The following is a 27,686-nucleotide window of genomic DNA, read 5'->3' as shown; positions in this document are numbered from 1 at the left end:
AAATTAATTAAAAAAAAATTTTATTATCTATTTGCCTTGAATATTTTTTGCTTAGTTTTTGTTATTGTTGTTATACCAATATAATTATTTGTTTGTTTTCTTTATAGTTTTTTTTTTTCTTTTTGGTTTCAAACATTGAAAGTTTAGTTATGTTTTGTTGGTATTTGATTAAAAATCTTCTTCTTTTTTTGTAATTGTAGCTACTTAAAAAAAGGAAATTGTTTTCTTTTATATATATTTAAACTAGACTGCTTAATTTTAATAACAATTTATTATTATTAGTTTGTTAGTTTTTTTTTTTTTCTTTTTTGTTTCATTAAAATTTTCTTCTTCCTTTCCTTTTCTTATTTTTTGGTTGCTATGCTTAATGTGTGTCCGACTGTGTTGTTTTGTTTTCGCTAAAGATTTTCATAGTTTCAACATTAATGATAATTTAAATGGAGCTTTAAATATGGTTTTTTGTTGTTGTTTGTTTTTGGGGGGGGGGAGAATAGGTTAGAAGGTTTCTCTGGTTTTGAAAATATCTTCTTGTATATATACTGTTGTTTTAAATATATTTGTTTGTTTATTTCTTTAAGGTATTTTAGTTTTTTTATTTCCTTTTGTTATCTTTTTTCCTATGAAGAAGAATTGTTTTGTCCTTTCATGTTTTGTTTTTGGATTCCTTAAAAAAATTACGTTTTTAACACTTTTTTACTTTTACTTTTCGTTTTCTTATTTCTTTGTTTGAATTTACAATATTTGTTTTATTTCTTTAATATTTAAATTTATTTTATTTTTTTCATGTTAAGTTTAATTTTAAAAATTATTAATTGTATATTTTACTAAGTTTTTTGTTTTGTTATTAATTTATTTAGGGGGGGAGTTTTGCATTTTGCTTATTTTAAATGTAATGAAAGTAATTTGTTGTTGTTGGGGTTTTAAATATTTTTTTTTTAAATTTCATTTGGGGCGAGAATTAGTATTTTCTGGTTGTGGGGAAAAGGTAGGAAAAACAGGTTTGCAAGTTTTTAAAACTTTTCGTTTTTTGTTTGAATTAATTATTTAATATTCAGTTTTAACAATAATTAAAATATCTAATCATTCAAGAACATTGTTTTTGTTTTTTTCGTTTTTGTTTCCTTTGTGAACAATTGTGTAGATGTGTGAAAGGTGGTGGTGGCTGGAAAAAGGGGAGGAACAAGACTAATAAATAGTTGTTGATAGGTCTTTGCTGTTTGGTTTTAACGCTCTTTTAGAAATATTTATTTTTTTGTTAATTGTAATGAAGAAAATTTTGTTTCTTTTCGTTTTGATGAGAGTTGTTGTTGTTGGTGGTTGTGGTGTTGGTGAATTGGTGTTTCTTTTTTAACTATTTGCAAAAAACAAAATTTTTTAGTTTTTTTTGTTTTTAATTCACAACAGTGGCTAATGGAATTTGTCGCGCTCTTTTTGTCTCCTCCTCGTTGATTTTCTGTTCAATTAGATATTGAGCTTTAGCAATGGCACTCGGTTGACCAGTTATGGTTACAATACGATTTCTGGTGCCAGGTGCGAAAATGCCTTTCTTTGAAATTTGCACATTAGCACCCGAAATATGTTGAATTTCAACTAAACAACGACCATTGGGACCTGGATTTTTTTTCAATTTTTCCCAAAATTGTGTTTTTGATTTTTAGGTAATTTTTTTTAGGTTTTCGTATGAAATATAAAAAAAGAAATGTTTATTAATATTTTTATAGTTTTAATAATAATAATATAAGTTGGGTTAATTTGTATAGTAGCAATATGTGTTATAAAAATAGTATAATGAAGAATATTATATAACCAATATACACAAACAAAATGTCTTCTTGGGGAATGGTTGGTTGTTAGTTTTTCAAAAACAATTTTGTGGTAATGTAAATTAAAATCTTTAAACTAAAACTAAATATTTTGAGGTATATTTTTTAATAAAATAAAATATGTTAAATGTAAACTAAAATTTACATATTCCATATGTTTGTATATGTGTGATTTGTTTCCATTAAAGTATTTTAACCAATTGCACTAGCACTCTGCCTTTTGGGAACAATTTTAATGTCCCATGGCATTTTTTTGTAAATTAAACATCTAATAAAAAATATAATTAACGATTAAAAAAAAATGTTTTATATGTGTATGTTTATATGTATTTATGTAAACTATAAAGAAACCTACAACTCCTAATAAAAATTAAAAACACCAAAAGTGCTTAAAAATTACAAAAATTTTTGTATATAGAAAATGATTTTGCACATTGTCAGGGATTGGCATTAGCTATGAAGGAGAGGTTCTTGAGAAATGCCTGTAAAAAAGTTTCTACACATTTGAGGGAGGCATATCTGCAGGTTCATTCATGGAATCAGAATTGTGGTCTTGCCAGATATTTTCTTAACGAAAATTAAAGAATTATTAATAGTTGTGCAGGCCGAAAAAAAAATTGTTTTCCTGATTTTTTAAGGTAACTACCAATATTTGAAAGTAGATCTTTTTTCATCTGAAAGAGCACATCCTAAACTACTTTCAGAATTTTTATTGTTGAAAAATAAAAAATTTTATTCTTCTCACACGAATTGTCAAATTTTGTAGATCGATTTACTCGCCTTAGCGCAAATGTACAGCGCTGATTTTTAAATGAGGAATTCTCTAATGAATATGGAACGCGTTTACGAAAAATTAGGTCTGTATGTCATCTGGGGGCAGAGCTATGGATGCTTAAATTATTACGAAAATAGACGAACGAACAAAAATTAGTTACAAAAACAGAGGGTAATAGTCCTGTCTTTAAGCAAACAAAAATTAAAAAAAATCTATTAATTTGTTTTAATTGTGAACTGTCAATCTCAAAATTTCGATTTTAAAAAAAAACAAAAAATGTCCATTTTTTAATCCAAAAATGGGGCAAAAGAATTTTTAATAAAAATCTGTCTCGCATAAAGACAAGATTTTTATTTATATAATGAGGTCAGCAAAATACATGAAGATCGGTCCACTAGTTTTCGGTCCATTCGTTCCGACTTCAAAAATGCCTTTACGAGAAAACGCGTTTTATGTTGCGCCGCTATACACAAAACATAACGGTTTCTTCACTTTGAACGGTTTCTTCACTTTGAACGGTGCGATATCGCAGCCAGTTTTTTCCTATCGACTAGATTTTTTTGCGGCATATTCTACACTTCACTTTAAAATGAGCCAATATTTTTTTTTCGATTTTTCGAAAGTGATAAGTATAAGTAGCCCCTTAATTTGTAATTCGGTTAGAAGTCGTATGCGTCACGATGTGTGAAATCATTCTGCTTAAGCCTCGCAAATGCACACAGTCGGCTATTTTATATGAGTAAAACTACCGAAAGGAAGTGCACGTAAAGAGAGGTCACATACAACTCCAATAAACGATTTGTTCTCAGTTGAGAATTCGACAAAGAAAATTGCATTAACTTACACAATATTTATCAAGGTCGCCAGAGATACGATGACAATTATCTTTGTTGTGAACACTCGAAGTACTAATGGTTGCCGATTCCTAATTTACGCCTATGTACATACTCGCGACCCCGTGAAGAGAATGACATCACACCATAAATAAACAAGTGAGCAAAGGCTATAGTCAGGACGGGGCCGACCATGTGATACCCTACACCACTACCCCTGTGCATAAGCTTTTCACTGGTAAACATTTCTTTTAGGGAATATAAACCGACTACCACCAAAAATAATATGCCTCTTTGTCTCTGGGACCCCCATAAGCAACCAAAATTTCGTGACCATCCGATTAAAAATATGACCTGTAGCTTGATTGCAAAAAAATGAAAGAATTGGATGCATTACCGACTATTGTGGTATCTCCCTGTTTTGACCACCTTCGTCAACCTGCTTTACACCAATGTAAAGGTAATATTTTCTTCTTCCATTGACTTTGTCGTTGGAATACCCCTACTAGAAGCCAATATATTCACAAAGAATAAAACTTTGAATTTGTCTCGAAATGAGTTTTTCCCCATTAAAATTGCGACCTGTAGCGTGATTACAAACAAATCGGAAAATGAGATGCATTACCGACTATTGCGATATCTCTGTTGTTTGAGCAGCTACGACAACCTACTTTACATCGTTGTAAAGGTGATATTTTCTACTTTCCTTGACAGGTTTTGCTTTTGATATACCTCTTAAAGAAACAGAGATATTAGCTTTGAAATAAAACGTAGACCTTTTCTCCAAATAAGTATTTGCCCATTCCGACCCTTGAATACATTCCGACCCTTGAATATTATCCGACCATTATTAAAATCAGTAGGCTTCTTCCTCTGTGGGACCCCCATTAACCCCTAAACTTTCGTGACGATCCGATCAAAATTGCGACCTGTGGCGTGATTACAAAAAAAATCGGAAACGGGATGCATTATCGACTATTGCGATATCTCTGTTGTTTGAGCAGCTACGACAACCTACTTTACATCGTTGTAAAGGTGATATACCCCCTGAATATTATCCGACCATCATCAAAATCAAAAGGCTTCTTCCCCTCCGGGACCCCCATCAACATCCAAAATTTCGTGACGATGATCTACACCTATGCTGATCACTTCCTTACGGTAGCGTAAAAACAAACCACACATATTCTCTCTTTATTTCCCATTTGCCATTGCTTAGTAATGGGGAGAGTGTCTTACCACGACTAATACACGAACTATTCTGAGCACCCCTGATCTACACTACCCACTAAGGATCTCTCGTAAGTTGCTCTTTTTCACTCATTCGCATTGTGGTCTACCCTCTTCTTGGCCGGCACTGATGTAAAGCTGGTATCGGCAAAATGGGGCACACACGCTCTCAGAGAGAGATATAGAGAGAGTTTCTCAGCAAATAGAGCTTCTCTCTCCAATAACACAATTCATCTCAGCCAAAACGTGTGCTTGCACAATGACTACCACTAAATTATGCAATAGAAAAATATGATAAGCATAGCCTTCACTGTCTCTACGTTTTTAGAAGTCGCTTTCTCCACTTTAATCTTGGCATGTATGAACTTTCCCGAAAAAGTATGCAGAAAGATTAAAGGCAGAACATTTATCAAAATGACACATGACCAACGTTTGAGGGATTATGTTCAGGGGTTTTAAAATATTTTGTGGACCATATCTAAGAAAGTAGCATTTTTGGGTAAGGTATCCGATGGCAGGGACCAATAAAGAATACCCAACATTTCTGTCATATCGATCACTCCTTTCTAGAGTTATCATGTGCCCCAGTCCTTTTAGTTGATGACCGTGGGCTTGCTTTATACGTTTCGGGCATTTATTTTAGGAAATATTAAATTTCTCAAACAAACAAATTGTCTTGCTGGGCTGTAGGAATATATATGTATGTTTTTGTTATCTTTGTTTTGAAGAAATACTAGGTTGCAATACGTTTGGACCAATTGGGTTATTTATTTCGAAAGTTATCCTGCCCTATCGGTCTAAATGTCCACAATTATATCAATGAGACTCATTTTTGATCATATTAAGGTGTATGTATTTATTTATATTTGCCAAATACTTTAGAGTTGTTCTTTTGCTGGACGTTTTTGGCCGACCCGGCCTTCTACCCTGCGGCTTCCAATCTATGGCTATTCTCTAAACAATTGTTTACTAGGTTTTCAGCATTAGCCATTACACACAGGGCACAATATTGTTACGCCAACTTTATTATTTATTTATTATTACGTCGGGCGCCATTTTTCAGTTGTTAAACATTCTCATTTAGTCTTAAGATAAACGTGGTCCTAAACCACTATTTCGACGAGGCACGAAAATATGTATCTTTACTATCAAATTGTCTTTATAATCTTTAGCCATAAGACTCCACATTATTATCGTTAATTACGTTGGGCGCCATTTTTTAGTTATGAAATATTCTCAATTTGAAATGTTACCATATCATGCCGTTCATTCACATATCAGACTAAACGTTGAGACACGTGGGATAATATTTTTTGCCCAAGCATTTTCGGTAAAAAGTTACAAGAGCCACATTTGTTTGACCTCTGGTCTAATTTCACAGACTAAAATGGTCACGAAATGTGAGAAAATTTTTAAGTGGATAATTTCTTTCAATAGCTTTACTTTTCGGTCGGTCAATTCGCTTTGATTGACATCAAGTACTTTATGAAGGTTATTTCCCATGCCAACTACAGAAATTTGGGTTTAGCTGCCACTTGCAGTAAGAATTTCTTAAAAAATTCTGATTAAGATCAATTTCAGTAACAGATAAGAGAAGTGAAGTGAAGAGCATGATTTGTACTCATTGCTATTAGGAACAAATTCATGAATGTTTTGTTTTCAGTTATAGCTTGATAACAGTTTAGACGGAAACATTCAGATCCATCATCTTCTTAAGCTATACAAATACAATAATTACGCTTGGAGAAATATTCTTGAATTCTGAAAGAAACTGGATATTTAACAAGTAAAAAAGTATCAGTCGGCTTTGCCGACAGAGATATACCCTCAGCCTGTGCAAATGAAACACTTTTTTCACAAAAAAACTTATGTATTTAGGGAGTTTCAAAATTTTGGTCGTATGAACCCACAAAAATGTTGATTAGGATTAAAGTTCAAACATTTTGCGGAAAAGGTACTTAAAGGAATGGACCAACATAGACAATGGGGGTGCAATAGTGGGTTTTTACACCCTTCGGGCTATTTTTTCAGGATGTATGGACTTGCCCCTGAGGAAACTTGTACCTTCGTATAGGGGACAGTGAATACAAGATGTTACAACAAAAACCAAGGCGATTCGAGAGCAGGTCCTAAACTGAACTTTTCCGAAATTTTGTGTGGGAGGTACTCGAAGGAGTTTACCGATTGACTCCAAATTGTAACCTCATCTGGTAGAAATTTCATAATGTGAAAAGTATGAACCAAATCGGTTACTTTCTTCAAGAGTTATCGTACTCACAAATTTTCCGAACAATTTCGAACTTTTGTGGGGGAGGTACCGGAAGGAGTGGACCGATATAATCCATCGTTGAACTTGAACTAAGTTTGGGCAAAATATTACGAAATCCAAATTTTGGACCGAATCGGCAGATCCGTTCGAGAGTTATCTTGCGCTCCAACCTCTACACACGGTGTTGTAGGGTTTTTTGTAACTTTCAGGCTATTTTCTCCGGAAGTATGGACTTGCCCCTAATGAAACTTACAGCGTCGTATAGAGGACAGCGAATACAACTTGCGTAAACAAAAATCAAAGCGATTCGAGACCAGGTCCTAAACTGAACTTTTCCGAAATTTTGTGTGGGAGGTACCCGAAGTAGTGGACCGATTGAGTCCATATTGGAACCTCATCTAAGTTTGGTAGAAATTACACGATGTGCAAAGTATGGACCAAATCGGTTATTCCCTACAAGAGTTATCGTGCGCACAAGTTTAGCGACAATTTTTGAACATTTGTGGGGGAGGTACCTGAAGGAGTGGACCTATATGGCCCATCTTCGAACTTAAATCGAATCTGGACAAAATAGTTCGATACCCAAAATTTGAACCGAATCGATTGATCCGTTCGAGAGTTATCGTGCGCACCAGCCAGCCAGACAGACAGACAGACGGACGGACATTGCTAGATCTACTCAAAATTGTCTGAAACGGATATCGTACAAACATACTTGGGGTCTAAAACCATTATTTCGATGAGGCACATTTTTGGTCGTATCAAAGTGTAAATACCCTCTTTAGCCTAAAAGCTGAGGGTATAAAAATAGAAAGAAAATACTTTTTTCAAATATAGATTTGAATTTTCGAAGGTTTTCTTTGCCACCTAAAATTATGCATCAATTTAACTTGGAACAACTTCCCACCCTGTCTAGCATCCCAAAGGTATTGTACAGAACAAGTAATTTAACTGAATGTAATTCTGAGACCCATTCCTTTTCTCAGACCATTATACCAATAGTGACCGACATGAATTTCAAACTGGTAGTTCCGTGTTTTATTTATATATACACCTTATTTTCTTTCGCCAAAAAATTGCTAATCCATTTAGCAAAGACAACTACCCATCCGTGATTGTACCAATGCGAATATTTCAGAAACTGCGACTTCTCACCAAATTGGACATTTATCATAATCCTAATATCAACCAAGTTTGATTGGATAATTTTCTTTTAACGATTTTGAATCAATTTTATTTAGTTATTTTTCTATATCAATGTAATTCACAATAACTTGTATAAAATATAACAATATATTCAGAATCCTTTCTTCTGGTTTGTGCCTATCCGTGACATGTGTGCAAATTTTAAAAATAGATTTTATGAAAAAGTAGTGCTTATAAGAAAACAAGGATGTTGTGCCAGTGAAGAATATGTAAAGAAAGTATGCATTTATGCAATAAAGCTGCGCCCTTTATGATTTCCTACAAAACTATTTCAGAAAATGCTTGTCTAAATACAATTGTGGACCAGCCTTCCCTAACTTTCAGAATCTATAACATAGGGAGGGTCTAAAAAATAATAATGCAAAATGAAAATTTGGAAAGTATAATAACTTAAGAAAAAAATGTTGTTGTTGTTGCTGCTGCTGAAGTTTATGGTGGGTGTGTATGTATATGGGCGAGATAGTGTTCTATTATACAAGTGTTGGAGGCGTCGTGAGGGAATTATGTGTGTGTGCAGGGTATTTGAATAAAAATCACAGTCCATTTAAAAATAATTGCAAATTATGTGGTGGATTTTTATGGGTTTCTGTACAGGTGGGAAAAATGTCAAAAGTTATGGAAAAAAGTGTGGGATCGCTTAGTTGGGGAGTAAAATGTTCAATAAATTACGTTGGGCGCCATTTTTGTGTGAAAAATTCGTACTGGAATAATATGGATTATGTCTATATTTTGAGATTTATTTTATGATATATTGTTCCTCATGTAGTGGACGTTGGGCGCCATATACTACAGACATTTTTAATGAAAAAAACTGAAGAGATATTTCTATTTGAAGGCTGAACATATGAAAAGCAAAATTCGAAGTGTGATTTGGAGATTTATAGGGCAATGTGTAAGAAAGCAAATTGTAATGACAGAAAGGCGGCAAGAAATTGACTAGATTTACAACAACAATAAAGAAAAGCTACAAGAAAGGAGAGTGTTTTAAATTTTACAACTATTACTGGTGAAGTGGTTTTTGAGACACAAATTAAAACAATAATATCCACAATAAAAACATGGAATAGGAGGAAATGGTCCTAACAAACCCTAAGAAAAATAAAGAAGTTTATTAAGCACTACCACTAGGCCAAGACCAGGGCCAATATATTTCACTTAAACCTAGGTATATAACTAAAAAACTACATTGCAACTGGCATCTTGTATAGAAACTATGAAATCCAAAATTTTGTTTTTTTAATAGTTATGTTTTATATATTTTTTCAAAGGTTATTTACTGTGAATTATGAAGAAGAGGGGAAAAATAAATTTCAATAAAAATATGTGAATAACTGAAAAAAACTATATACAATATGGATGTCTTTTTGCTTTAATAACTATATAAGTAAAATATGTATAAAGTTTAAAATGTGTGTATGTATGTTGTTTGTGGTTGGAAAGGCCAAAAATCATAGAATATGCATAAGGAATGTTTTGTGAAGTATGGTTGTTGAAGTTTAGTGGTTTTTTATGTTTTTTTGTAAAAAAGGCACTTTTATAGGCACTTTAAATGTAAATTTTCAAAAAGAGGGGAAAAATTAAAATATATGTAAAAGGAATGTTTACACTTACAGCAACAAAATCAAAACATATAGTAATATACGTATATAAAACTCAATTAATAAACAATTGTTAATAAAGAAGGAATTAAAAAATAATAAAACAAAATTTTTTGTATAAATAAACCATTAATGTTACACAAAAACTAAACTAAAGAGTTTTTTGTTTTTTAGTTTTCTTTTTTTTTTTGTTTTTGATTTGTGATAAGTTTAATTAATAAAACAAAAATAAAGCAACAACAAAACATCTTTATTATATTAAGGTACCATTTCTTTCTTTTTTTGTCTTAATATTAATTGTGATTATTGTTTTAATGCAACATTCAGATGTTTTGTTGTTTGTTACTTTAAATTTCTCATAAGGCATTTTTTGGGAAGAACAAACAAATAGCAATAAGTATGGGGGGGGAGGTATATAACAAACAAATAAAAAAAATTAGCATTTGTTTTGTGCTGGGTTTTCTTTTTTTTTTGGAAGAAGATTTGTTTGTTTTTAGTAAGGATAATAAAAACGTGGCCCACCTAAAATAGCACCAACAATCACTTCGGGAATTTCCACATTCTTGGTATCCTTGGCACTCAAATCACCCGGTGTGGGACTCTTGCTAATACCACTCAAGGCATGTGCACCGGTAGCTGCATTCAAAGTTGGCGCTGTGGTCACTGTACCAGTGGCAGCTGTCAAACCAAAGCTATTATTGTTCAGCGACACAGGTGTGGCGGCTTGGCCAGCATTTGAATTTAAATGACGGAATGGATCAAATTGAGCTGCAGCAGCATCCAATTGTTGTTGAGTGGGTCGATTGGCAGCAGCTGCCGCCACGGCAGCACTGTATTGCTCTAAATTGACTTGACCCACGGCACCGAAAACATTACCAGCAGAGGCGGCTGAGGCCGCAGCAGCGGTCTGTTGATCCAAGGCGGAGACACCCAAATAGCTACCAAGTGTTGGATGGGCACCATTGGTATGTTGTAGGCCAACGCCCATGCCTAGTACACCGTATTTAGCTAAGACACCCAAAGCGGCACAAACTTCTGTGGTGGCAGTTTCCGAATAGCCGGAGCTGCGTAAAGCGACCTGGAAGGAGGAAAAACAAAAACACAAGGATAAGTAAAAGAGTTGATAAGTAAAAGTGTTCAAAAATAACGTTTTTTAAGAAATATTTTAACAATAAATTGTATTGCAAAATTTTGTCAACATAGCTCAATATTTTTAAAGAAAATGTGTTCAATAAACGTAGATTAAAAAAATAAAAGTTTGAAGAAGAAAGTTTTAGACATAGACTTGAAAATATTTCCCCAATAAAAACACAATAAAAAGATTAAGAAAACATTGATTTAAAAAAAATTTTAATAAACGTGGATTTTAAAAAATACATTTTCAATAAACATGGAATTTTCAAAATCGTAAAAAATATTTTTTCAAAAAACGTGGAGTTTTCAAAATTGTAAAAACTATTTTTTAATAAAAGAGGAATTTTCAAAATTGTAAAAAATGTTTTTTTTTCAATAAACGTGGAATTTTCCAAATTATAAAAAAATAGTTTATCAATAAACGTGGAATTTTTAAAATTGTAAAAAAAAAAAAATTAATAAACATGGAATTTTAAAAATTTAAAAAAAATTACTTTGATACATGTGGAATTTTTAAAGATTTCCTTTTCAAAATTGAAAATAAACAAATTTTTTTAAATGGATAAATTAAAAAAAAAATATATTTTTGTTTTAAACATTTTTTCAATAAACCTAAAATTTTTAAAATTAAAAAAAATATCAATCATCGGGGATTTTAAAAAATATATTTTTTTTGCAAAATTGTAAAATTTAAAGAAAAAATTCTATAAGATTATAATTATCAAAAATGTTCTTTTCAAAATTGTAAAAAAATTATTTTTCAATAATCGTGAAATATTTAAACTAAAAAAGCAATAAAAAAATTAAAAAATTAAATCGCTATTAAAAAATCGTCGAGTTTTTGAAATATATATTTTTTAATTTAAAAAAGAAAAAGATGTCCTAAGTTTCGGAATTAATCGTGAAAATTCAAAAAATATGTATTTTTTTCAAGTGGAGTTTTAAAAATTAAACATTTTAGTAGATTTTTTTAAAAATATACTTTAAAAAGAAAATACAATTATTTTTTCAATAAACGTGGAGTTTTCAAAATTATATAAAAAAATATTTTTTCAATAAAAGAGGAATTTTCAAAATTGTAAAAAATGTTTTTTTTCCATAAACGTGGAATTTTAAAAATTTTAAAAAATTACTTTGAAAAACGTGGAATTTTTAAAGATTTTCTTCTCAAAATTGAAAATAAACATATTTTTTTAAATGGATAAATTTAAAAAATATATATATTTTTGTTTTAAATATTTTTTTTTTAATTATTTTTTTACAAAACTGTAAAATTTAAAGAAAAAATTCTATAAGCTTAGAATTATCAAAAAGAGTCTTTTCAAAATTGTACAAAAAATATTTTTCAATAATCAATAAAAAAGCAATGAAAGTGGAATTTTTAAAATTAAAAAAATAAAATAAAAAAATATAAATCGCTATTAAAAAATTAAAATCACCGAAATTTTGAAATATATATTTTTTTTAATTTAAAAAAGAAAAAGATTTCCTAAATTGAGGAATTAATCGTGAAAATTCAAAAAATATGTATTTTTCAAGGGTAGAATTTTAAAAATTAAAAATTTTAGTAAATTTATTGAAAAATATACTTTTAAATTAAATTTTAAAAATTTAAAAAAAAATAATTTATAAAATAAATAATTAAAAAAAAAATAAAAATATATAATTTATATTTTTAAAATTATGAAATTTTGAAAAAATATTTCTTTTCAAAATTAGAAGAAAATATTTTTTTAAATTGTGGAATTCTTTTAAAATGTTTTTGTTCATTGATTTTAAATAGTAAACATATTTTTTTAATGGCGGAATTAAAATTCTTAAACATTTGTTTATAAACAAATTTATGTCTTAGTATTTTTGAAAACATAATTTTCTAAATCAAAAAAACAAAAACCCATTTTTTTCAATTATTAAACTAATTTAAGTCAAGGAATTTTCAAAAACATAACTTTTCAAATTTAAAACAAACACAGATTTCAAAAGCAGAATATTATATTTTTTAAAAAATTACATTTTAAAAAATATATTTTTAAATATTCTTAAATAAAATGAAAGTGGAATTTTTAAAATTAAAAAAAATAAATCGCTATTAAAAAATTAAAATCATCGAAATTTTGAAAAATATTTTTTTAAATTTAAAAAAGTAAAAGATTTCCTAAATTGAGGCATTAATCGTGAAAATTAAAAAAAAATTGTAATTATTCAAGGGTGGAATTTTAAAAATTAAAAATTTTAGTAGATTTTTTGAAAAATATACTTTTAAATTAAAAAAAAATATACAAAAATAATTTTTCTAATCATTACAGTTTAAAAAACAGAAATATATAATTTAAAAATATAATTCTGATATTTTGAAAAAAATATTTCTTCTAAAAATTAAAAAGAAAAAATACTTTTGTTCATTGATTTTAAAAAGTAAACATATTTTTTGAACGGCGGAATTAAAATACTTAAAATATTTGTTTATAAACAAATTTTTGTCTTAGTAGTTTTGAAAAAATTATTTTCTAAATTAAAAAAGAAACCCCTATTTATTGTGGAGTTTTAAAAATAAAAATATATATTTTTTTAATAAGTGAAGTTATTAAACAAGTTTAAGTCATGTCATTTTCAAAAATATATATTTTCAAATTAAAAAAAAAACATATTTTAAAAAACAGAATATTATATTTTTTTAAAAAATTGCATTTTGAAATAGGTTTTTAAAAAAAAAAAATGGTTTTGAAAAATATTTTTCCGTCGCAAAAATATATTTTATTAAATATAAAATTAAAAAAAATAAATTTTTAAACTTTGCTTATTTTTAAATCGTGGTATTAAAAAATATTTGTTAAATCGTCGCATTTAATAGAATTAAATTATAGACTTTTTAAACGAATTAACATGGATTTGGTTTAAATATCTTGTTAAATATCGTCAACATTTTTTTAAATATTTTTTGCAATATTTTGTTTTAGAATCGTAGATTTTTCATATTTTTAATTTTTTTTTTTGTTTTAAAGAATATTTTTCATTAATTTTTATTTTTTTAATATATAGTTTTTTGATCTTTAATTTTTAAGGAATATTCTTCAAAATACTTTGATTAAAAAATATTTCAAAATCCATGGATTTTTAAAAATAATTATTTCAAAATTTGTGTATTTTTAAAAAATAATTATTTTAAAATTCTTAATTATTATTTCAAAATTCGTGAATTTTAACAAAAATAACTATTTCAAAATTCGTGAATTTTTAAAAAATAATTAGTTTAAAATTCATGGATTTAAAAAAATAATTATTTCAAAATTCATGGATTTTTAAAAAATAATTATTTTAAAATTCGAGGATTTTTAATAAATAATTACTTTAAAATTCGTGCATTTTTAAATAATAATTATTTTAAAATTCGTGGATTAAAAAAAAAAAAAAACAAATAATTATTTCAAAATTCGTGAATTTTTAAAAAATAATTAGTTTAAAATTCGTGTGTTTTTAAAAACTAATTAGTTTAAAATACGTGGATTTTTAAAAAATAATTATTTAAAAATTTGTGGATTTTTATAAAATAATTATTTTAAAATTCGTGGATTTTTAAAAAATAACTCATTTAAAATTCGTGGATTTAAAAAAATTTTTTTTTTTAATTTTAAAAAAATAATTATTTTTAAATTCGTGGATTTAAAAAAAAAATAATTGTTTCAAAATTCGTGGATTTAAAAAAAAAAAATAATTATTTCAAAATTCGCGGATTTTTTAAAAACTATTATTTTAAAATTCGTGGATTTTAAAAAAATATTATTTTAAAATTCGAGGATTTTAAAAAATTATTATTTTAAAATTTGTAGGTTTTAAAAAAAAAAGTATTACATATTTTGAAATTCGTGAATTTGGAAAAATACTAATTTTAAAATTAGTGGAATAAAAAAATATTATTTTAAAATTCGTGAAACTAAGAATATTTGTTTAAAAATTCTCTCTAAGAGTATTTATTTCAAAACCTGTAAACAATATTTTTGTCAAAATTAGACTTATTTCAATATTCGAGAATTTAATTCAAAATTTATTTTATTTCAAAATTGATAGATTTATTATTTAAAATTCGCGAATTAAAAAAATTGTTTTAAATTCATGGATGTTAAATAAATTATTATCTTAAAATTTGCGAAATTATTTACGAATATTTAGTTTTTTTTTTACATTTATTTAAAAATTCTTGTATTTTTTAAGGATACAATTTATTTCAAAAGTTGTAGATTTGTAAAAATATTTTTAGATTTAACAAAAAAATATTTTGAAATTCGTGGATTTTAAAAAATAATCATTTTAAAATTAGTGGATTAAAAAAATATTATTTTAAAATTATAGAAATTAAGAATATTTGTTTAAAAATTATTTTTAAGAGTATTTATTTTAAAACTTGTAAACAATATTTTTTCAAAATTAGAATCAATTCAATATTTGTGGATTTATTTCAAAATTTATTTTATTTCAAAATTGGTAGACTTATTATTAGATTTAAAATTTAATTTTGAAATTTGTGAATTTTAAAAAAATATATTATGTTAAAATTCGCAAATTAAGAAAATAATTATTAAAAAATTCAATATTACAATATTACAAATATTTTTTATATTTTTTTGGAAATTATTTACGAATATTTAGTTAAAAATTCATGGATTTTTTTAAATATTTATTTAAAAATTCCTGTATTTTTTAAAGTTTATTTATTTCAAAACTTGCAGATTTTTTAATAATTATTTCAGTATTAGAACAATTATTTCAAAATTCGTGGATTTTTAAAAAATATTTATTTCAAAATTCGTGGATTTTTTCCAAAATAATTACAATAATTTTAAGATTTTTAAAAAAAATTATAAATATTTAATTAATATTTTCCCCATTTGAATTATTTAAAAACTTTTTTCAAACTCACCTTAATATGTTCCAACAATTGTGTGGCTAAAGCTAGATTTGGTGCCGGATTTGGTGAACTCAAATTCAATGACAAATTAATGCCGGTACCATTGACTAGTAGACCTGCAGCTGTGCCAGCACCGCCAATTGTTGTGCCCAATGTGGAGTTCAACGATGCTGTACTCGAGTTAATGGCATTTTGATTTGTTGCATATGGCGAACCGGTTGGATTGAAATTAGCCACCGGTCCATTAATATCAGCATATGAGACATTTAAACATGTACCCGATGAGGGATCTTCGACAATTTTCGATAGAATCATTTTGCAGGCATTCTTATTGTTTTCCTTATCACCGATTATGGTAATGCAACGTTCTTGCAACGAGATATCCTTGGGTTTCTGTGAGATTTGCACATAAGAACCACTTTCTTCTTTGACTTGCTTAATGTAAGCACCACCCTTGCCAATAATCATACCGGCAGTTGAATTGGGCACCAAAATTTTTACTTGTTTATCACGTTCTTGACTCTGTTTGCTTTCAGCATCTAGAATTTTCGAGGTTAAATCGGGTTTTTCGCGAATCTTGTCCATAACAAAGTCCAATACGGCCATGATGCCATCAACGGTGCCGGTAATGAGGCAAACACGTTCGGTAGTTCCTAGAAAAAGGTTTTGAAATATTAGTTTAAGATACGTACTTTAGTATTGCATTATTACAGCTTACCTGGATAGAAATCATGGGATTTGGACATTTTTACACGAGCACCTGTGTCTTTTTGCAAAGACGCAATAGTCTCACCACCTTTGCCGATAATGGCCCCTGAGGCCACGGCTGGAACTAAAATCTTCATGTGGTAGGTTGAGTCCCCTAAAATAAAGAAGAAAATCACAAAATCAAATATTTAATATTTTTTGTTCAAATTTGTTTCATACATTTAATATGTATAGAGAGATAGGAAATGTTTGGATTAAAATTGTTGTTGTAAAGGTTAAAAATTAAAAATAATAACAGTATTTTTCTTCTTCTTCTCGCAGTTAAGTTGAGAAATTGTTTTGCTTTTTAGCTCTCTTTTTCATGAAGATGAAATGTGACAATGAAATTGAATGGAATTACAGCATTTTGAAATGGAATGAGTCATGCTAGTGCTAAGTGAAATGCGCTTCTAATAATTTTCTAGCCAAAAAATGCTGTGCTATATATATGAAATTATATAATAATATTCATTGTTCTTTTTTTAGTTGCATGAAATAAAAATCAGTTTTACTTTCTTTATATTGTTTATGGAATTATAAGAAAATATTGTCATTGCGCCATCTATCGTTTATAATTATGACTAAAATACTGACATTTGCTCCCAACTCTTTTAAGTGAAGACAATATCCACAATTAAAAATTTATTATACAGGGTGACTACGAAAAAGTAATCCTGCAGAATCCAAATCCATACAGTGACTCCAATTAAAAATATTTTTCTTTAGAAATTGCGTTGACCCGAAAAACCCATTTTTAAGAGAAAATTTAAATGAATGCATTCATAGATGCATATGTTCGCACAACATCCCCGAGGGGACAAGGAAGGCTTCTCTCATAACAATGAGTGTACGCCGATTCATATTGGCTCAATGATATGTCGAGTCCGAACAGTGTGTCTTACAACACGACTTCTAGAGAAGTTTTTCATGTTGGAAATACTCACGAAATGTAAACCAGAATTACACTGAGGGACTTGACATCACCAAAAATGTTGATGTTCTGGTCAGAAATTGAACTAGAGATTTTATGAGTACAAGGAGGACGTGCTTACCACTTCACCATGGTGGCTCCCAAATGAACACTCTGGAAATATAGCCATGCCGATTTAGATATGATCGCTTTGTGTTTGATTTGAAACTATTTGGAAATATATCATTGACCTGACATATAAGCTGAAAACAATACAGTAATAGAATGTATGGGTACCAAAAGTTAAGCTAATTCCAAATATAAAGAAGTGGCTCCGACGTATTTTGTATAGAAATGCGAAAGCTAGGCTTTTAATGACGGTCAAGGGACCGACGAAATTCGAACGTTCGACATTTTTTGATTGCCTCGTCCTAGTCGATATCTAATCTAAACAAAACTCGCCGAAATCGCTTATAGCGACGGTCAAGGGACCGACGAAATTCGAACGTTCGACATTTTATGGATTGCCTCGTCCTAGTCGATATGTAATTATAAGCGATTTTGGCTTTAGGAACAAAATTATATGTGGAGGAGTAAAAAGTAGAAAGAATTCAACTCATTCAATGTAATATTTTATTACTAAAAATTCCGAAAAAAACTATGCGTATCACGAAATTGAGAGGGTAGTTTTATCTATTGGGAGAATATTTTGGAAGGTAGCAATGACGGTCCAGTGTACGTGACCAATTACAACTGTTAGTGAACATCTCAGAATTAGTTTTGATGTAACAAATGTATTATATTAAACAATATATGCCGTCTTATACCTCGTTTGCAATTAAACGGATTTAATAAACCCACTGGGCTTCAAATGTCATTTCCATAGCGTCAAATGTCAAATAAAACCTCATAAAGAAGGTTAACCCGGCAAAAAGCTCCAATGCAAACGACGTTTTGGACTACAAACCCAGCAAAATTTTAAGGAAGGGGTTCCATGCGATGACGTGATTTCATGGCATCTTTTGTATTGGTTTAAACGAAGTCGTGAAAGATATGATATTTTCTTCAGCATTTGAACCAATGCAAAGGAAGCCGTGAAAGATCCGATCTTTTCATCATCATTTGAACCCATTCCATCGATCCAATAGAGATGAATTTATAGTTTTTATTTATACACATTTTTCTAAATATACAAGATTAACTATTTATAATAGGTTTGATGTTGTCGGAAACTCGAAATCACAACCAACGTTTTTAAAACTCTCGTCGTAATGATAATGTCATTGCAAAGGGTTGTGGAAAATGGCATGCCAAAACATTGGTGGAAATTACATGCCAAAGCATTGGTGTAAATGACATGCTTTGGATCCAGAAATGAATAGCATCTTTTGGAGTCCACGCTCATATAAACTTCATCAATGAAGATGTTAAAAAGATGACATGCCAGATCTCTTGCACATATAATTGAATGGCATGTTTGTCATCGAACATTTTGCTGGGTAAGAATACACCTCTCGCCATGACATGGCTACTTGTACAAACAGACAACATTGTACTTAGTGTGTCTGAGAAAAAATATCTACGTCAGTCGTATGATGTTGACACAGCTAAATGTATCTCTTTACAGCAAAAAAAAAAAATCATATATACGCAAAGAAGCATGAACATGCGACCAATGTTATTGAAAATGGTTCTATGGGACAAATGTTCTGTATCACGGCACCTAAGTGGATAAGGTGAACCCGAAATACAATGAAATAGATGACTTGTAGATAATATTTTTAAATGCCTACGAAACTCAGATAAATTGTTTTCTAAAAGAACAATGAAAACAGTAGTTTATTGCGCCTGGCTTCGAATTATGGAAAACTTCAAAAATGTACCAAAAATGCCAAAGAAATGCCACGAAGCTATGAATGGATGGGGCATTCTCTGGCGCAATATTACCACTTTTGAAATGCTGCGATGAAATAAAATATTTCGAGGTTGTCGCTATTATATTATGGTATAACCACTGCGATATAAGTTTGAATGCAATGTATACAGAATTCGAACTACCAGATCTTCGTCTGGATTTAAAGAGCTTCGAATAAAAGAGGGTCAGAGAAATGGGTTTCTAAAATATAACATTAATTTATTGCGCCTGGCTTTGGGAAAAAAATTTGGGAAAAACTTCAAATAATAATTTTTTGAAAAATATGGTTTCAATACCAAAAACAGACAAAGAAGATATGAAGGGATAGGGTATACTCTGGTATGTTCTTGCACCCTCATGCTTTTAAGATGCGATGAAATCAAACATTTTGTGGTAGCCGCTATTATTAGAAACATAACCGTTGAGTTGACCTCTTAGATAGGTTGCAAGCACACAGAATTCGATCTACCCGATCTTCTACTGGGAGGTTCGCCAGAATTAATTTAAGACACAAGAAAAGTTTTCCAATTGGAACATTCTGAAATTGCATATTGCAAACTGTTCCATAATTTTTAATTTTTTAGTATGATATGTATTTGGGCCGTGAACTAATTCGCAATAATGTCCAGTGCAGCGTTCACTAAAATTATGATTTAATGTTTTGACATGGGGCAAACCGATAAAAAAGTGTTTAAATTTTGCCGTAATTTTTTTTGGGAGTTTATACAAAAACAATGAATTATTTCTGACGAAATTTTAATTTACAAGTCCATGGAGCTTCATCCGAAAATCCAGAAGAAAATTTCGAACCTTGCGTTATCTGTCAAAATTCCCAAAATTATTAAATTAAGTACTCTTAGTTCGTTATATAAAGCGAGGTACAGACTATCGGGTTTTTAAAGGGCAATTTTGTGAAGTCGATGAACGGTTCAGAACTTATAGTAGATCCTTTCTATCTAGCAAGTATGTTTTAACATACAGATTTGTTCAAAAGGTACGAAAACGGACAAATGAAAAACATTAAAAACAACATATTAGCCAATCAGATTCCAGATTCCAATTTTTTATAGTATACAGAAAGTAGGAGAAGAGAGAAAGTGCAAGCTATTCAAGATTTTGGAGTACGGGAACGCTTTTCAAGGGAAAAATTTGGAAACATAGTACTTTATACATACAATATGAATGGAAAACAAAATTGGTGTTACAAATCGATCTTTGATAACCACGCACAGCTGATATGCCTGATGAGTCGAAAACCCACCAGCGAAACGATCGTAGCATATTGGTTGGATGTGTAAGACTAGGGATAGGTAATGGAAAACAATTTCGATTTTGGTCTAAAACTAAAAATGCGATTTTTCGGTCTGGCGATTATTTCAGTTGTCTTAAAACTCGACTTTCGACTTTCTCATAACCGCAGAAAATCGATTATAATCGACTATTCGGCGATTTCCTTGTTTTCTTTTGAAACTGTAAAACCGCCAAGTCAACAATCTATAGGCAAACTCGAAAATCGAAAACAAGATAATCGATTATGCGATCATCCCTCCAGAAAAAAGTCGACTTTTTAGACTTTTGACTGCAAAAAATCGATTAATTGAAAGTCGACTTACCTACCCCTATGTGGGACTTTACCACTTTATCAATACAAACTCCTTAGATCATGATAGCTCAATTAATTCGTTTTCTTTTGGAAACTCTTTTAGCGCCCTACTTATTCCTTTTAAAATACACTGAAAATATTCCTAGGAATTGCATCTATTTTTAAAAATTTTCCGTCATATTAAATAACGCCTCGATTTGCTGGAAGATTGAAATAAGTCAACATACTCTCTATGTGATAATTTTTGAAAAACAACATAACTCAGCGTAAAATATAAATTTTCTCTGACCTTGAGTTGATATTATATATATATTAACTGACATGTATAGTTTTAACCTAAAGAACTTAGGCAAACTTTTTTTTAATTTTTTTAAATGTTGCACACAATGAAATTAAGCTTTAAACATATAAATCGCGTTTGCATAGACCCGGTCCCCACTAGAGTGATTTCATTGAAAAAAAAAACTTCATGAAATTATGCGTTTCTAGATCGAGTTCCACAGTAGAGTAATATTATAATATTGCTGTTGTGAGGAATTCGATCTAAGAACGCCAAATTGCGTTGTGGGCCGGGACATAAATAAAAATATAATTATTTTTTGTGGAGAATATTTACAGGGAACATCAAAAATATTTTTTTTTAATCTTCTGAAAAACTACAATTTTCGAACTACTCTGTTTCTGTGAATAATTTTTGGCTTGGATATTTGATAACTCCATTTTAGGAGTTGGTGTATGTCTGGACTACACGAACGTAATGCTTTATGCTCGAATTTCTTGACAGATGGCGCAATGAGGTTTACATATAGGGTACTGTACAAATTATGTAATTTTTTATATGCTAAAGATTTTCATGAAATGCCTATGGATTTTTCTTAAAATGACAATCCCACTGTAATCGTCGATTGGACTTGGATTTTAAAGAGCGTTATGCAACAATGTTTTTTATACAAAATAACTGACATATTTATATTCTATAACATGATATCCATAAAAAGCAAAATTAATTAATTAATAATTAGTTTAAGCAAAAAAGTATTAAAAGCGGCATAAAAGAAAATATAAAGCAACAAATATGAACATGTGGTTTGAGGATTAGGTATGTTTTTTGAAAAAACGATCAAAATGCGGTTATTTTCATTTGGTATGGTAAACAATTTTTGGTTTTCTATTTTCATATTTTTTTAAGATAAATTTTCCCATATTGAAAATTCATCAATTGTTTTTGTTTGTTAAAATTTGAATACGAAATTAAAAATCCTCATGACAAATATTAATTCAATTCTTTTAAATATTTTCTTAAAATCATTTAAAAAATTTAAATTAGTTTTTTTAGTTTTTTTACATTGAATCCTAGTGGGAAAATTTGATAATTCTATAAAACCAAGAAAAAATAAAAAAAAATTAATTTTATCAATTTTTTATAGACTTTAAATAATTAAATAAATAATAAATAATTATAATTAATAAATATTCCCTTGTCGAAAAATTGTATTTATCACCGAATTTTAAGACTTTCTATTATTTCTATTATATTTCGAATGATAAGGTTTTAAAAAATCATTTAACTTTTATTTTAAATGAACTCCAAATTCTAAATTTTTTATTTATATTTTTAAATATTTTTTTTAAATGAGTGTTTTTTTAGTTTATTACATTAAATCCTAGTGGGAAATTTTGATAATTCTATAAAATAAAAAAATAAAGAAAATAATTTTTTAAATTTTTTATAGACTTTAAATAATTAAATAAATAATAAATAATTAAATTAATAAAATTTCCCTTCTAGAAAAATTTTAGTTATGACCGAATTTTAAGACTTTATATTATTTCTATCATATTTCGAATTTTAAATGAAATCTAAATTCTAAATATTATATTTATTTTTTTAAATATTTTCTTAAAATCATTTAAAAAATTTAAATGAGTATTTTTACATTAAATCCTAGTGGAAAATTTTGATAATTCTATAAAATAAAAAAAATAATTGTATACATTTTTTATAGACTTTAAATAATAAATAATTAAATTAAAAATATTCCCTTGTAGAAAAATGTTATTTATGACCGAATTTTAAGACTTTCTATTATTTCTATCATATTTCGAATGATAAGGATTTTAAAAATCATGGAACTTTTATTTATTCAAAATTCAAAAAAAAAAAAACTTGAAAAGAATAAAATAATAAAATATAAAATATAATAAAATAATAATTAAAAAAATATGTAGTTTAATTTGTTTTTTCTCATCGATTTTATATATTTAAGAATTAGGAACAAACATTTTCCCTTAGTGGAAAAAATTTATTTACGAACGAGATTTATAAATTTATTTTATTTGTAATTGTATTTTTTTTTTATTGAACATGTCCGAAATGATTGAAACGAAAAATACCTCTAATTTTTATTTTATATCGATATAAAATTCTCCAAATAGTGAAAAAAAAAATTTTGAATTAAATATTTCATAGAATTTAAATATTTAAAAATCAAAAATAAAAAAATTAGTAGACTTTAAATAATTAAGAATTAATATTTGAATTAAAAACATATGCCCTTTTGGAAAAAAACTAAAAAAAAAATATCTCGAATTTATTACATCAAAGTCTAATTCTAGAAAAATAAAAAAAGAATTTTAATTTCTCTGCATTAGAAAAATAATTAAATTTATTTTTTTTTCTCATAGAATAAACATTTTCCCCAAGTGGAAATTTGTTTTACTAATAATATTTTTTTTAACATTAAAAAATGTTTTAATTAAATATTTCATAGAATTTAAATATTTAAAAATCAAAAATAAAATAATATATTTTAAATAGACTTTAAATAATTAAGAATTAATATTTGAATTAAAAACATATTCCCTTTTGGAAAAAAGTTTTTTATGAAAAAATATCTCGAATTGTAATAAAATCAAATCAAAATTCTACAAAAATAAAGAAAGAAAATATTTTTAATTTGTTTGTATTTAAAAATAATTAAATTTATTTTTTTATAGATTAAACATTTTCCCCCTAAGTGGATTTTTTTTTACAGAAGAAATTTAGAAATGTCTTTTATTTCAAATGAAAAGCCCTCAAATAAATTTATTGAAATGAAAAACATCGCTAATTTTTATTTCCTATCGTATTAAAATTCTCCAAAATCGTCGAAAAGAAAAAAATATTTTATATAAAAATCAAAAATAAAATATATAACCAATCTTTAATATTCTTTAAATAATTAGGAATTTAAAAAATGTTCCCTTGTGGAAAGGGAAATATTCCCTTTTACATCAAATCAAAATTTTGCCAAAAATTTGAAAAGAAATATAATTTTTATATTGAAAAAAAAAATAATTTTTAATTATTTTTATTTAAATTTAATTAACTTTTTTCATAGATTATAAACGTTTAACAATTAAAAACAAACATTTTATTTGAGAAGGACATGTTTAAATTTATTTCATTTGTAGTTCATTTTGAATGAAAATGCCTTAAAATTATTGAAACGAAAAATATGTCTAATTTGTGTTTTTTATCCAATAAAAGCTCTCCAAAAACCGTTGAGAATAAAACAGTGAAATAAATATTTCTTATGAGCTTTTTGTTTTAAACATAAATTAAAAAATTCAAATAAGGTCGAAATTAAACTATTTTCAATAGAAAAAAATATTTTAATTAAATATTTTATAGAATTTATAGTTAAGAATATTTTTTATTTTATATTTATTAAAAAAATAGCACATATGGAAAATTTTTAGAAAATAAAAAAACTATTGCCTGTATTTTTTTTTTTATTTCGAATGATAGATAGATACATCTTTAAAATGATTGAAATAATTTTTTTCTAAAAATTTCCCAAATTCCATTACTTAATTTAATTTTTATACCCTACACCACTATGTGGTAAGGGGTATTATGTGTTAGTGCATTTGTATGTAACATACAAAAGGAAGCGAGATAGACCCATAGTTCCTTCTAGGGATATACATAGAATCACTTTCTGAGTCGATTTATGCATGTCCGTCCGTCCGTCCGTCCGTCCGTTCGCAACATACAGGTCGCATTTGTTGACCGATTTCGCTGAAAATTGGGGAATACCATTTTTTTAGCCATCGGAAGATCAAGTTCGAAGATGGGCTATATCGGTCCAAGTTTTGGTATAGCCCCCATATATATTTTCGGCCGATTTCACGTATTTTCTGTAACACACACGCTATATATGTCCGATTTCGATGAAATTTGGAATGTGTGACTGAATTTGGTCTAAAAATAAATGTGCCAAATTATATCGAAATCGGTTCAGATTTGGATATAGCTCCCATATATATGTTCGCCCGATTTCACGTTTGCGATGTACCAATCACGCCATATACGTCCGATTTTAATGAAATTTGGAATGTTTGACTGAATTTGGTATAGAAATAAGTGTGCCAAATTATATAGAAATCGGTTCAGATTTGGATATAGCTCCCATATATATTTTCGGCCGATTTCACGTATTTTCTGTACCAAACACGCTATATATTTCCGATTTCGATGAAATTTGGAATGTGTGACTGAATTTGGTCTAAAAATAAATGTGCCAAATTATATCGAAATCGGTTCAGATTTGGATATAGCACCCATGTATATTTTCGGCCGATTTCACGTATGCGATGTACCAATCACGCTATATACGTCCGATTTTAATGAAATTTGGAATGTTTGACTGAATTTGGTATAGAAATAAGTGTGCCAAATTATATAGAAATCGGTTCAGATTTGGATATAGCTCCCATATATATTTTCGGCCGATTTCACGTATTTTCTGTACCAAACACGCTATATATTTCCGATTTCGATGAAATTTGGAATGTGTGACTGAATTCAGTCTAGAAATAAATGTGCCAAATTATATCGAAATCGGTTCAGATTTGGATATAGCACCCATGTATATTTTCGGCCGATTTCGCGTATTTGCTGCTCCAAACACGCTATATAAGTCGGATTTCAATGATATTTGGAATGTGTGACTGAATTCGGTCTGGAAATAAATGTGCCAAATTATATCAAAATCGGTTTAGATCTGGATATAGCTCCGATTTATATTTTACATATTCACAGTGGTGTAGGGTATCATATAGTCGGCCCAGCCCGACTTTGATCCTTTCCTTACTGGTTTTTTTATTATTTTATGATTCTAACAGCTTCTTCCATAATCCTCTGTTGAAAAGAATTTCCCAACCAATTTTCTTAATATTCAATAATAAACCAACAATTATAAAAATTATTTGTTTTTTATTTATTACCTGAAGCCAAACGAATAGAAGAAAAAAAATAAATAAAAATTAAATTCTAAAAATTTAATGCAAAATGTAATTCATTTATTTGTTTTATTTATTTGTTTTATGAATTATTCTGAGATCTTAAATGGACTTTTATGATCCTGAAAATACCTATACCAAATGAATTAACCGCCTTGAAATTAAGTTTGAAATATGTGCTTTCTTATGAGACATTTATGATAAATAATTATTTAAAAAGAGATAAAATTTCGAATTTTGTCTTCATAATTATCAAATGCTTATTTTTCATAATAAAAAACGTTATTTCATTATTTTTGTTTTAATCAAAAATGCCTCTAAAAACCACACACTCACACACAAAAATATGTACATAAATATTTGTAAAGTATTTTTTATTAAAGCAGTTTGGTTTTTCGTAATTTTTTTATCTTTAACAACTTTATGACTTTTTCCAAAAAAAATTTACCACTTTAATAAAAACACTACCCAAAAATTTCATTCAACATATAGAATAATAACAATAAAAAATGTTTTTTGTTGTTTGTTTTGTTTTTGTTTTATGATATACAATGACATTTAATGAAACAATGATGAAAGCTTACCATCATGAAAATGATTGTTATTATTTTCAATTTCAACCTCTAATCCAGAACAAACAGACTCACCTAAAAATAAAACAAATAGAACAGACAGGAGGGAGACACGACACACAACCGCCACCCACAACAACGGCAGCATAGAATAAGAAGTTGTAAAATTATGGTACATAATGTGATAAAGATGGAATTTGGTTTTTAAATGGTAACGAAAAATAATGATTTTGTGAACCAAAAAAATAATGCCACGTTTGATGTGTGAGCGAGTGATGGGGCGCAACGGGGCGGGGTGGAAGAAAAAAGAAGAGAACAAAGAAATAAATCAATTAGTTATTATGGCAAATATATATTTCTTTTAAAATATTACTTCTTTTAAAATATTTATTATGTATGGGAATTTTTATTTTATTTTTATTTTTAATGGAGAAGTTAGGCAACATCATCTGCATTTTTTTTAATTTTTTTTTCTGTGGCCACAAATCCGTAAATGTTAATTAAATCCACTTAATTTAAACCATGACAATGAATGATCTCATTTTTACGGTATATTTATTTTTTTAGTTGAAATTATTCTTGCCTTACAGGTTCTAATTGGAGTTTGAATTTTTTAAATATTTGTTTACAGTTATATAGCACAACACATGCCATTTTGTTGGGTATAAAGTTTGTGGACTTTGCAACAGGTTTTTAAATTGCAATTTTTTATTTTTAAATTGCAATATTTAAAGTTTAAATAATTTATAGCTCAACGTCAAACATTGTTTTTTTTTTTTTTTTTTTTTTTTTTTTTGATGCACGATGCTGTTGCCTTGAAATATAATTTTTATTTCAATCAATAAATAATGTTTTTTAACATTAAAAATTAATAAAGAAAAT

At 28.1% G+C, this 27,686-nt stretch overlaps 1 protein-coding gene across 50 annotated transcripts in view; it reads right to left on the bottom strand.

Moving 5' to 3' along the window:
• Positions 1-1,243: 1,243 nt before the first annotated feature.
• Positions 1,244-27,686, bottom strand: part of ps (RNA-binding protein Nova-1-like protein passilla) — a 309,810-nt gene continuing 283,367 nt past the window's right edge. For 25 of the 50 annotated variants that reach the window (XM_073961679.1, XM_073961693.1, XM_073961696.1 and 22 more), the window contains 4 exons: positions 16,490-16,633; positions 15,784-16,424; positions 10,257-10,812; positions 1,244-1,611 (listed from right to left, as the gene is read on the bottom strand). In XM_073961679.1, coding sequence (XP_073817780.1) covers positions 1,391-1,611; positions 10,257-10,812; positions 15,784-16,424; positions 16,490-16,633 — 1,562 coding nt within the window. In that variant the 3' untranslated portion in view covers positions 1,244-1,390. Of the gene's footprint in view, positions 10,813-15,783; positions 16,425-16,489; positions 16,634-26,816; positions 26,880-27,686 lie in introns of all 50 variants that reach the window. The other 25 variants (XM_073961668.1, XM_073961689.1, XM_073961671.1 and 22 more) reach the window with 3 other exon arrangements.

Source organism: Musca autumnalis, unplaced genomic scaffold, assembly GCF_047663935.1.
Source record: "Musca autumnalis isolate F117 unplaced genomic scaffold, ASM4766393v1 scaffold_1, whole genome shotgun sequence".
Classification (NCBI taxonomy): domain Eukaryota; kingdom Metazoa; phylum Arthropoda; class Insecta; order Diptera; family Muscidae; genus Musca; species Musca autumnalis.
This window is presented reverse-complemented; position numbering and strand designations above follow the sequence as displayed.